Below are 12,809 nucleotides of genomic sequence, written 5' to 3'. Positions count from 1 at the left end.
ACTTTGAATTTACTAATACCTGAAAATCACCTTGTAATATCATCTTTGTTCCGTTTATCTTATAGAAACAGGGCCTGATGTTGTACTCGATGGCTGGTGTATATACCATAAAGTCTAGACTGCAGCTGCTGTCCCCAGCTGGCTAATAAGTCACATTTCTCATGAGTGCTTATTCAAGAATGGTACATATAAGAAAGTGGACAGAGAAATATATTACTGTTGAAGGTGATGGAATGACTGATAATTATGGAAATGCCACCAGAGGGGACCTTTTTTTTCTCTGTGTTCCACACATTAACAAATCTATTAAATTTAGAGCTAGTTCTAGCTGGAATTTATTTCATTGGATTGCACAGATGTGCTAATTTGGTCATTTATCTGGACAATAAATGGCATGTCATTTTCCCCTCTAAGAACAAATGAGAGACGCGTGCTTGAACCTCCCTTTCCCCTTCAGGAGCCTGGAAGTCGTTTTCAGATTAGAAAGCTGGCAAATAGCATCTGTATAAATTTGGAGACAAAAGCTGGAAGGAAGGAAGCTGCCAGCAGCCAGCCGTGTCAGACTCCAGCGAATGAACAAAGATGCAGGCAGATGAGGAATTCACCGCCGATCAAACAGGCTGTGGACGGTGAATTTGGGATAGGTCCTTGTAAAACAAAACAGCACGGTTTGTCCCTCTGGGTCAAATGTTAAATAAATCAAACAAGCCCTGGAAGGCAGGAAGGCAAGTGAGTAACAATCGCAGCCCCTCCCGCGGCACGCGTGCACCCCCCATCCATCTTCTTTTGTTGAATCAGGCACCAGCTGACGCTGGGGCTCGCGACACCCTTTCCCCGTAACAGACGGCTTCTTAGCACAAGGCAGTGTGCAAGCACCAGGGGTGCTGTGCTGGGATCCTGTCTGGGGAGGTTAATAAAAGCACTGTTGTCCCAAAACACGTTTGATGGTATGGAGCAATGCTCTCACAAGGAAAATCCTAGGTAGACATGAGCCAAATTGATTTGTGTTTTAAAATTTTGAATCTACGGCAAGTGCTCCCTGGACTGTCCAGAGTTGAGATTCCAATGTCCTTCTATCTTTTTTTTCCTTTTGTTTTTACCATTGTGCTTAGAGGTGGGGATAGGATTCCGTTTAAACTGTCGCACCTCCCTTGAGGTGGGGGAAGGGCAATTGTGTACTCCCCAGAACTCTGTTGCCACCGTGAGGGGCCGTTCTCAGACCCCCAAATGCAGCCAGCTGCCTCCATGATTTTCTGTATGTCTCTCAGTTTCCCTGTTGCTTGGTGCCTTTTTGTTGGCACCGACAGACTTTTGTATCGAGGTGAGCCTGTGTGTACTGGTTTCTTCCCTAGCTTCTGTCCACTTGGGAGTATTGTCAGGGAGGAAGAATTTCCTCTGCCTTTCAGCGTCCTTCTTTCCAGAATAAGAATCAAATTGGCCTGAGACAGATTAATAGGAGAAAATCAAATTTAATTTTGTATGAACGGGAATCCACACAGACTTGGAAATTCCAAAGATGGGCAGGCCAAATGAAGTGGTATAGCATTCTGAACTAAGGAGAAGGGGTAGGGATCTGGGACTTCAAAGGAAAGGAATGCAATTCAGGAAGATGAAAAGACTAAATGTTTGGGAAACGGATGTTTGGTGGGCCACTCGGAAACATGGAGACATAGAGAGGACTTCGATCAAACAGGCCTTGCTAGGTTCCTCCCTATCTGCCACACCTTGTTCATAGTTGTTGATAGCTCTCTTCCTGGACCAGGTCTTTCTTCCAAATTCTTTTCAGCAGATCTGGAGGGAGGTAAGGAGCTTTTCCTAAATCTGCTGTGTTTTGATTGCTTTTAACTCAAAATAATCTTTATGCCCTTGGACCCTACCTGTCAACAAAGTAGTATGGGCGTCCTGATGAAGGGAAGTGAGAATTCACCTCTGAGACAAGCGTAGCCTCTAGCAGATCAAACTTCCTTTGCCCCATGAGGTGGTAGACAGGATGGATGAAACCTGCACTCACCTGCCTTTTCTTACCACACTCCCCTGGCGGAAATGCTTCATTGTTATGGTAACCGCTCAAAACTCAATACCCATGCTATCAGGAAACTATCAGGAAACAGGAAGCCAGTGATGCTATAAAATATCATCTCTATGAACCAATCAAAACTAGGGCCTTTTTCCAGGATACGATTATTTGGAAAATCTACCTGAGCCTTATCCCATTCAAATCCATTAATTCCTTAACCTCTGGTCTGGTCTCTGGGCCCAGACTGAGCATTTCTCATCTTGACACTCTCCTTGCTTTCCCTGGGAGAAAGTTGTTCTGTTTATTGCACCTACCACTCGACTCTTTCACTTACTAGAGCTTGAAGTGTCTTTTAAAGCTTTTCCCGAAAAACCCAATTCTCTTAACAGTATGCTTCTAAGGTGATTCTTATGCTCAGACTAAAGACTAACTGTGGTCTGTGTGTTCCTAATATTTCTACTTGTATGGTATAAGAAGGAAACTCTTTAATATTTTTCCTTCATTATGCTGGCCCCTTGGGTTTTTCTAACATTGACTTGTCCCTCCATTTTCATGGTTTCCTTTTTTTCTTTTCTTTTTTTTAAAGATTTTACTTATTTATTTGACAGACAGAGATCACAAGTAGGCAGAGAAGCAGGCAGAGAGAGAGGAGGAAGCAGGCTCCCTGCTGAGCAGAAAGCCCGATGCGGGGCTTAATCCCAGGACCCTGAGATCATGACCTGAGCCAAAGGCAGAGGCTTAACCCACTGAGCCACCCTGGTGCCCTCATGGTTCCTTTAAGAAAAGTGTCAACTGGTTTGAATCCTTTGCTTTGCTTTGCTTTCCCTCTTTTCTGTTTTCCCTTCCTATCCAGAGCAATGACAGTGCTTAGAAGGAGGTATTCTGCATCTCAGGATAATAACCACAAAGCTACATTTTAAATTATATTCTAAAAGGAAATAATGTTTTTATTTTACTTTATGTTTCCTGCAAGCATAATGGTGTCCAGGCTATCTTCTGAGGCGTACCTAAGGAAGAAAAGAACAATTCTACCCTGGCTGCTTTCTGTGTTATTGAATTCCTTAGCGAGTTTTCTCTAGAAATCACTCTTGATTTTGTTCAGGTACACGCTGAATATTCTTGAAGAAATTGGAGGTGGGCAGAAGGTCAATGATGACATTATTGTCAACTGGGTGAATGAAACATTGAAGGAAGCGGCGAAAAGTTCATCTATCTCTAGTTTCAAGGTAAAAGTCTTAGTCTCTTGCTCACGGCCATCTGAGCTATGTGCTTATCTTTATTGTTTTCCCTCTATTTTAAAGTGACCTTCAGTGTGAGGTGTCTGAGGCTTCCCCTCCAATTTTTATTTTGCTTGAATGACCCATTATTGTTTTAATGGTCACAGGCTATTTCATTGATAAATTTCTTGTCACTTTTTAATGTAATAATTAATTTTATTTTTTAATTTTTTTAAAAGATTTTATTTATTTATTTGAGAGAGAGACAGTGAGAGAGAGCATGAGAGGGGTGAAGGTCAGAGGGAGAAGCAGACTCCCCGTGGAACTGGGAGTCTGATATAAGACTTGATCCTGAGACTCTGGGATCATGACCTTAACCTAAGGCGGACCTTAGCCAAAGGCAGTCACTCAACCAACTGAGCCACCCAGGCGCCCATGTAATAATTAATTTAAAGAACCCGTCATTTTAAATACATTGTTTTAGACATTTCTCTTCCAAAGTAACATAAAATACAATAATATTGTTTAAATGCACACAGCTTCATGATTCAGATTAGTATCCTAACGATGGTGGAATATAAAAATGCTAAAAGTTCTCCCATGTGGTGTTTTTTGGGGAAAAGCAGTTGTGTACATGTATCCAAATCCCATTTTTATTAAAAAAAAGCATTATACTTTATTAAATTTCTTAACTCTTCTTTCATACATTAGCTGGATCCTTCCTCCAGGGACTTTCACACCTGATTCATAATGTCTGTGCTGTCTTAACTAGGGTTTGTTTTTGTTTTTGTTTTTGCTTTGGTTTAAAGGTCAGGAATTAGGGGAAGGGACCCCTTCAGAGTTTTATTAACATGATTGCTGAGGCAGTTTGTCATGATCTAGACTTCTGCTTCAAAATCAAGAAAACAATCAAGAAAAAAAAAGAAAATTTCACCCCACCAGAAAGAGTAGACAGTATTTCTGGGTTGTGCTGCACCAGGAACGTCCTCCCTGGGAGCTCATCACAGATAATGTCCACCTTTGTCTCTCCTCCAGCTAACCCTTCAGTCTGGAGAGCTGAGCAGATACAGGAACAGAGGCTGGTCAGAGGCTTAAGCAAGTTCTTCCAAAAAAAAAAAAAGATTTGGAAGGGCAGGCTTTGTCATAGAGACTGGACTCTACTGTGGTAGCAAGGAAGCAGCTGTAGAAAATAAATAAATGAATGGGCATGGTTGTGTTCCAATAAAACTTTATTTATAAAAGCAGACAAAGGGCCAAATCTGGGAACACTCACAATAGGGAACGCCCCCTGAGCAACAGGGGCTCCTTGCTTGTCATGCCTCGTGTCATCTCTCAGATGTTGTGAAGGCAGCTTTGGTGTTCACCTCACTTTAGAGGTGAGGACACTGGAGCTGCAGGGGCTGAGGGTACAGCTACTAATTGCAGGAGGTGATCCGTCAGTGAGCAGAAAGTGCCTTTACCCGTGAGGTGAGGCTCCAGAGCAGCGTGCAGCCATAGGCCACTGAACCATTACTGTGCAGCCATGGGGCTGATAGCCCAGGGGCGCGCAGCCTCTCCACAAAACAGATGTCACTGCCGCCCATGAGGTTGCCCTGTGGCTTCAGCGGGGTTCTCGTGGGGACTCATTCTTGAGAAGGTCTGACAGCTTTTTTACTCCTTGTGTTGCTCGGGGCTCATTTTTTCCTGTCTTCTCATGAAGTCATTATAGAATTGATTAAACACACATACACACACACACAAAAGAAAAATGTCACCTTAGCCCCACATTCCTTTCAAGTGAAATCCTAGAAAGAAAACAGTGAACACAGTTCACTCTTGAGTAAGTAGCCATTTTGGAAGGAGCCCTGGTCCCCTCCTCGTCTATGAGTGTTGCCAGTTGCCAGCCAGCTCCACCTGTCAGCGCTTGCACAGCACTGTGGGCGGAAAGGAGGAAAGGAATCCAAACTCAGATCCCTCCATTTGGTTTCCCTCGTGGCTCTTCAAAAGAGATAGAAATTCAGGCTAATGTTGGAAATTGGATTATGATTACGTATCCATTTTATTTTGTAAGAGTCTTCACGTTACCAAGGAGTAATTAAAAATGAACCCACTATATTTTTTTAAATATCATTCCTCTTCTCCAGAGGACCGATGCGAGAGACCTAGCACCTTGCAAGGGTGCTGTAGCTTGTTCCTTGCTGAGAATGCATTCTGACTTGGACCCTCAAGGAGTGCAGTGTATGGATTTGACTCTGCTCAGAGGGCCACGTGCTGTCGCCTCTCCATGCGTGCACTCACAGGTGCACGGGAGAAGGGAGAGCACCTGGGCGCCCTCACAGCTCTGGGCGTGATCATGAAAATGCTTACAATGCCAAAGAAAGAGCCCAGGATCTTAAGTCGGAGTATCTAGGTTCAAATGCAGCTCTGCCGCTTACCAGTAAGTCACTGAATCTCAGAAACTCCCTTTATTTACTGTGCATTGATGCCTAGACCTGAGGCTGGTGGCGACAAGTGAGGCAACCTAAAGGCAACCTACAAGAAGTTCTGGGCAAGCCGGGAGGCCACAGCAGGTGCTAGTTACTATTGTTGCATTTACTCATGCATCTGCTGGAACCTTCTCCTTGGACCTACGGACTCCGTTCTTTCCCTGAGGTCTTCAAGAAGGGAGAATCTGCCAAAACTCCTGTCCAGCTGGGTCCTCGTCACGATCCCTGCCGGTCAGCTCCGGGTTGGCCTGCAGACTCCCTTCCACTCACTGCATGAGAACGACTCCCTGCCTGTTGGCAGACAATGGGTTTCCTCCACTTCCAGAGGCACTGGGAAGTCTGTGACACCCCTACCTACAGAAAGGACAGTTGACTTGAAAGCCCATGTGGAACACTGTGGCATTTCCCAAACCAGGCCGTGTATCTTTTGTGTTTAAGAGGAGAGAACCATCCACTTCCCTTGAGCGAAACACAGGTAAGCTGGGGACATACTGATGAAACCAACTCTTTCTCTCTGTGCAGGACCCGAAGATTAGCACAAGTCTGCCTGTTCTGGATCTCATTGATGCCATTCAACCAGGTTCCATCAACTATGACCTTCTAAAGACAGAAAACCTGAATGATGAAGAGAAACTCAACAATGCCAAGTACGTTAATAAGCCCGAGGTGGGGGAGGGGAGGATCCAACTGGCAATGATAGCTATAAAGTCTATTGTTTGTGCCTTTTGGGCAGTTTATTGCGCTATTTGCTTTTTCTTCTCATTACTTACTGTGTCCCATCATCATTACTTTAGATATTGTACAATAGCAGTTTAAGACTCCTAGTGTTAGAATGGGAGCAAGATAAAGGACAACAAGAATATTCTTCCAATTGGTAAGCAAGCCTCTAGTTTCATAAAACCCATTTTCTAATTGTAATCGATCAGAGACTTCCTAAATAAAGTACGTGCCAGGCCCAAATATAAACACACCCCATTTGTGACTAGCCGTAGATATGACCGAGCAGGACTGGGGTCAAGACCAGAATCTTTACCAGCTGGGGAGCAGCTGCTTGAGGGGGGCTTTACCGTGTAGAGTGAGGAGCAGCAGACTACAGTCTATGAGCCAAAATTGGATGGTTGTCTGCTTTTATAAATAAAGTTTTATTGGCATAGCCATGCCTCTTCATTTACATATGTTCTCTAGCTGCTTCCCTACTAGAAGGGCGGAGTTGAGTAGCTGTGACAAAGCCCACAAAACCTAAAATATTGGCTACCTATTTTTTTTTTTTTTTATGGAAATTTTGCTGACCCATACTCCGGAGTGGTGCCTTTCTCAGAGCCGGTTGTATTATTTCCTAGGGTTGTCATAACCAAATACCACAACCGGGGCAACTTAAAGCAACAGAAATGTCTTCTCTCGTAGTTGTGGAGGCTGTTAGTGTGAGATTGAGAAGTTGGCAGGGTTGGTGGCTTCTGCGGCAGTGAGGGAGAATCTTTCCCTTGCCTCTCTCCTAGCTTCTGCTGATGGCCCGCAGTCCTTGGCTTATAGATAGATCACTCCAGTCTCTGCCTCTGTCTCCCCTATGTGTCTGTGACTTTACATGGCTGTCTCCCTTCTGTGTGTGTGTCTGGGTCTCTTCAGGCACTAGTCATATTGGATAAGTGCCCCACCCCACTCTAGCATGGCCTCATCTTAACTAATTATACTTGAAACAAATAACTTTCCAAAGAAGGCCATAATCTGAGTTACTAGAAGGATAGGGCTTCCATATATCTTTTTTGGGGGGGGCAGAGGGGACACAATTCAATCCATCAGAAAGTTCCAGAATTAACAAGTTGAATAGTGCCCAGCAGCCATATATATGTATATATATATATACATATATATATATGTATATATATATATATAATATATATTCTCAACAGTATTCTTTCTGTTCCTAATTTGGGAAATTTGGAGGCCTGTGTTCCTTGTATGCTGGAATTATGAATGGTAACTACAATAGAAGGATGGGGTAGATGAGGGACACAGGGTGCTATGGAAGAGACAGGAAGGGAAACGAAGATCATCAGAGCAAGTAACATCTAAGATGAGATATATTGAAAGGACAATAAGAAGGAGGCTAGGGGTAGACAGGTGAAGGAGGGAGAAAGAATACTGCAGGTAGAGGAAAGAATACATATGAAAACCTAGAAATTAAAACAAAACAAACAAACAAAAAAAAACGTGGGCCTAGTTGTTCAAGGAGAATGTGATTAGGTTTAAAGAACTTGAAGTTCTTAAGTTAGTTTACAAAGCCCAAAGTCTTAGAGTTACTAAGTGGTTCAGCTGAGGTCCAAAGTCTGATATCAGAGCTCCCCCCCACCAAGCCCTCGTCTCTGCAGGCATGATCCAAAATTTCTTTGAAAATTGGGTAAAAGGGATTATACAGAATGCTAAAAATGGTTCTGTTTTGGTGGCAAGGTTTGCATGATTTTCTTGAAGCTCTTGTTTCTAATTTTTCAACAACTTCCCTCTGTATTTTATAATAGAAAAGTACATTTTTGTCTCATTAATAATCAATATAGAGGAAGTGATTGAGAAATGGTCAAGGAGAAAGAATGGGGACTATGCCTGCCTGATGCTTTTCATTTAATATGATCAGTAGAGAAAGAATAAAGTTAGTTTATAGAGCAGAGAGAATAATGGGGCCTTAGATAGAATGGGGAATCTCTAGAGTAGTCCTTATAAGAGGTTGCTAGATAATAAATGAGGTGAATAAAAGAATTGCCAGGTAGTAGTGTGGGCTTATTTGAAAATAGATTACAACTCATAAAAATTATCTTCCTATAATTAAAAAGTGAGCAAAATGTTCCAATGGAGCTATAATAATCTTATGTGGAAAATGTGTAATATAAAACTCTGCTATACCAGTATTATAGTAACATAAATAAATACATGCCTATGTGGGCAAAGACTGGAATGGAACAAGGAATAAAACTGATGTGTGAGGTTGAAGTATGACCGATGCATCTCCCCATTTTACTTCCTTGTAAAAATATTTCTGTAGGGGAAATGGAGTCTGCCAACCTTTCCCAGCACACATTCTTGTTCAGTTCTATGACATTTTCTGCCACTCTGCAGCCCAAGAGAATACTCATGGTGAAGGCACCAAAAATGGCAAGAGCTCAGGGGGTCTCTAAGGACAGATAATACATTTGTAATCATCTTGAGTCTAGACAGCAAGTCTGATAAGAGTCAGCAGCTTTGTTGGGCCAAGATTTGCCCACAAAAATGGGAGGACGCCCTGACGGACTCCAAGTATCCCAAAAATGAGTTCTGCAGAGTATCTGGGATATAGATGTGGTGTGTGGTACGTGGTATGTCGTATGTGGGATGACAATGAGTATGGTCCTGAGGGGTCCCCTTCATATTGTGTTGCTCAAGCTCCCCTCATTCTTCCTCTTTCCTCCCTTTTAGATATGCCATCTCTATGGCCCGAAAAATTGGCGCCAGAGTGTATGCTCTTCCAGAAGATCTGGTTGAAGTGAACCCCAAAATGGTCATGACGGTGTTTGCTTGCCTCATGGGGAAAGGAATGAAGAGGGTGTAGATCCCAGTGGGGAGGCCACATGCACATTCCTGATTGCTCAGCATGGGATACCTACAGGAAGCATGGGGACGAGTCAAAGCCATTCCAAAGTGTTCAACTTGGTGACGTTATCCAGGATTCCAGAAAGTATATGTTTGTTCAGCCAGGTAGCTTCTCCTGTTTTTAACAAAAATGCTTCATTCTTTGCAAACAAAAAACAAAATCCAATCTCTTACAAATCTTTTTTTATTGTTGAATTTATTGCTGCCTTGAAAATCTAGAGAAGAAAAAAACTTATCTTCCAGGCACCCTTCCTGCTTTTGCCATTGGTCAAGTATAGAAGCTGCACTGTTATTAATCATATTTCAAACTGGCTTAATTTGGCTGCCTTTTTTGTTCAAGGTGAGAGCCAGGAGAGGGGAAATCATCCAACCAGTCCTAAAGCCTATTTCTGGCAGCCAGCATTTGATCTGTTACAAGCCTCTTCTGTTCCCTGTCCCCTACACTCTGTCTCCCGTAGCTCTGCTTTACACGCTCTCAGAGCTGTGCCTTCTTCTGTGGCCCACCTCTGCTTCCCATTCTTGTATCTGGGCCCTTTGGAGCATCTGACAGATCAGTCAGGCTGTTGGGGTCCCAACAGTCTGGTGATTTGCAGAAGTAGGACATCATCAGAACCTCTCCTCAGAACTAGAATCCCAAATGTCATCAGTCGTGGTTTTATCAGTCAACAGGAAGCCTCTGTTTTTTAACTCTAGGATTTGGGTTGAGACCTGGTCTAACATCTTGTCCTCAGATTCTTAACAGGGCAGCTTACAGCCAAGTAGGGTGTAATTGAGCATTATACCACCAGGGGGCAGTGTGGAGCCACAGCAAAGCATCCACCGGGTGCTGGCTCTCCGTGCATTTAGCCCTGCCTGTTAGTTCTCCTTGATGTGGTCTGGCTAACTTATCTGGTGACTGGAAGCAATTGGGCTCTGCTTTAATTTGCTGTTAGATCTTAGTACATCTGATTGCTGCAAGGCCATATTATCAATGTTTACTTTTTTGGTAGTGTAGAAGCTTTTTGCTAGCCCCCCAAGCTCAAGGGGGCAATATGTGCCAATGAAAAGCGCACCCCCATCCCACCCTTTATCCCCCCCACAATACACAGTCATATCCATATGACATTTAAAGAATTATGAAACAAAACCAGAGGAGCAGTGTGAATCTGAACCACCCTAATAGATGATGAAAACCTACCGAAGGCTAGGAAGCGACAGAGCACTGTGAACCAACACTAGACTCCCTCTGTCCCGGTAAAAGGGCTCATCCATGAGGTATCCTCTTCAGGAATGGCATGTAATGGAACTTAGCCATTTTGCAAAGCAATTGAAATGCCTCGCCCTGGATCTGTTCCTTGGCAGCACGTTCGAGAAGCCAATCTGTGGCCTCTCCTAGCCCGTAATCTGTATTTCTGCCGCATCTGGATACAAAGAGGTTGGCTTCATCGTAGACTGAACTTAATGTAGCCTCAGATCATTCTCCCCCACCTGCCTCCAGGAAGACTGTTACTGCCTTAACAGGAAATGAAGATAAAATAATGCTCAAGATATCTCCAAATAAAATGTTCCCTTTATGAGATGTCTCTGGATGTTTCCTTTTGACAGTTCCATTAGAATGTAGCATGACTTATTAATTAACTTCATTCAGCCAACACACACTGAACGCCTAATATGTGGTAGGCATTGTGCAAGGTTTTAGAAATACCCTTTTAAGTAAGACCAGCACTGTGCTCGGCTGAGCAGGTTCAGTAAATTCTCAGGTGTGGTGAGTGATACAAGGGCAGGGTGAGCTTGTAACGGAGAAAATAGTCTAAAGAAAAACCGAAGAGTAAGCTGGTGTTAGACACATTGAGCCCAGTCATGAACAAAAACCAGATGTGGGGATTGGTGCAATATGGCTTCTAGAGAGATTGTGGAAGGAATCCTTTTGGCTGGCAGGAACTGATGTCCGCTCTCCAGCCTGGTTGGGTGGGGCATGGTGAGGGAGGAGCATCGGGCAGATGCTGAGGAATTTTGCATCTGCTGGCATCCTCTGAGGTGGGCTGCTGTGATAGAGAAGCATCTGTTTGGTTACCTCCTCACCAGCAGAGGATCCACACCCACACGGCTGTTAGGACCCTGGGTTTTGTGATCCTGCCATGAGTCCCAGCTTCACCAGCAGCTTCTTTCTGGAAGTGGCTCTTTCCTAGCCTGAACATTCCTGCAGCTTCCACACGTAGGAGGTAGCTACCTTTTCTACAGACCAAGAGGCTACAAATCTTTAAGTGTTCCCTTTTGTGCAAGACTGCACTGATACCTCACCTGACCAGTACAGAAGAGAACCAACAGTTACTCTCAAGGAAAGAAAACTGGCTCTTGGAGAAGAGAAGGCTAATGGAATATAGCAATCTAATCATGATGATTTTTCTAAATTTAGAAGTTTGTTACATTTCAAATAGTCAATCCAAGTATGGCATCAGGAATTCCAATTGTACCAAAGGGGCTACAGGGACTAGGACACCTTCCCACCTCTGTGTAGGGAGATAGGCTTTGAAGCCACCTCATATCACATCACTGTGAGCCCATTGTTAAGTCACTGTGAATTTGCACTGGGCCACAATGGAGGTATTTACATCACAGCTGTGATCAAACTCTACACATAGGGGTTTTTTTCCTTATCCTCCGAGAGGTGGTTTATCAACCCACCACTCCCCCTGCCCCATCCCCAGGAGCCCTCCTGGTCAGCAGCCACTGCTACTAATTCCTTTTGTATCTTTCTAGAAATATTTTATGCATATAATACACAGACACACACACATACACTTTTTTTTTTTTAATTACAAATGTTAGCATTCCATATCCATCATTCTGCATCTCACTTTTTTCACTTAACACCGTATCTTGGTGAATGTTCCAGGTTGGTATGTGTAGACCTGCTCCCATATCCTTTCAATAGGGTATAGTATTTTATTATCTAGGTATCCCAAACTGCATTTAGCCAGGGGCTTACAGATAGATATTCAGGCTGCTTGTTTGCCTCAGCAAACAAGGTCACAGGGTATAAGACTTCTTGTGCACAGAATGTTTATTTTAACTTGACAGATATCTATCAATTTCTGCTCTGTCAAAGTTATTAACATCAGACAGTAAAAACATAGATCCTTAAGTTCCTTCAAATTATTTGACAAAACAGCCCCTCGAGCTAATGCCAACTTCTCCATTTTATGCCGATAGAAGCCCTATTGATCTAACAAGGAGATAATGGACATCTACACGCACATGCGATACATAACAAAATCAGAATGTGATAAATGCTATAATAAATTCATGAATAAAGTATGGGGAAATTTTCAGGGGAAAATTAATTCTGGATGAAGGGTTACCAAAGTTGGCAGATGAACTGAGCCCCACCGAATGTGACGGGAACCATGCTTTACACATGTTGAAATCTCCTACAATGCCAAGGACTTTTCTAGATATTTAATAACCTTTTAAATATTATTAAACATAAGAAAGGTAATAAATGTTTTAAAAATG

At 43.1% G+C, this 12,809-nt stretch overlaps 1 protein-coding gene across 3 annotated transcripts in view; it reads left to right on the top strand.

Moving 5' to 3' along the window:
* The window catches only part of LCP1 (lymphocyte cytosolic protein 1), an 84,705-nt gene extending 73,838 nt beyond the window's left edge, over nucleotides 1-10,867 (top strand). For 2 of the 3 annotated variants that reach the window (XM_004759209.3, XM_013059807.2), the window contains exons 14-16: nucleotides 3,120-3,243; nucleotides 6,222-6,346; nucleotides 9,141-10,867. In XM_004759209.3, coding sequence (XP_004759266.1) covers nucleotides 3,120-3,243; nucleotides 6,222-6,346; nucleotides 9,141-9,273 — 382 coding nt within the window. In that variant the 3' untranslated portion in view covers nucleotides 9,274-10,867. Of the gene's footprint in view, nucleotides 1-3,119; nucleotides 3,244-6,221; nucleotides 6,347-6,493; nucleotides 6,574-9,140 lie in introns of all 3 variants that reach the window. The other variant, XR_006605731.1, reaches the window with a different exon arrangement.
* Nucleotides 10,868-12,809: the final 1,942 nt, after the last annotated feature.

This window comes from Mustela putorius, unplaced genomic scaffold, assembly GCF_011764305.1.
Source record: "Mustela putorius furo isolate JIRA1106 unplaced genomic scaffold, ASM1176430v1.1 tig00000179_pilon_pilon_pilon, whole genome shotgun sequence".
Taxonomy (NCBI): domain Eukaryota; kingdom Metazoa; phylum Chordata; class Mammalia; order Carnivora; family Mustelidae; genus Mustela; species Mustela putorius.
This window is presented reverse-complemented; position numbering and strand designations above follow the sequence as displayed.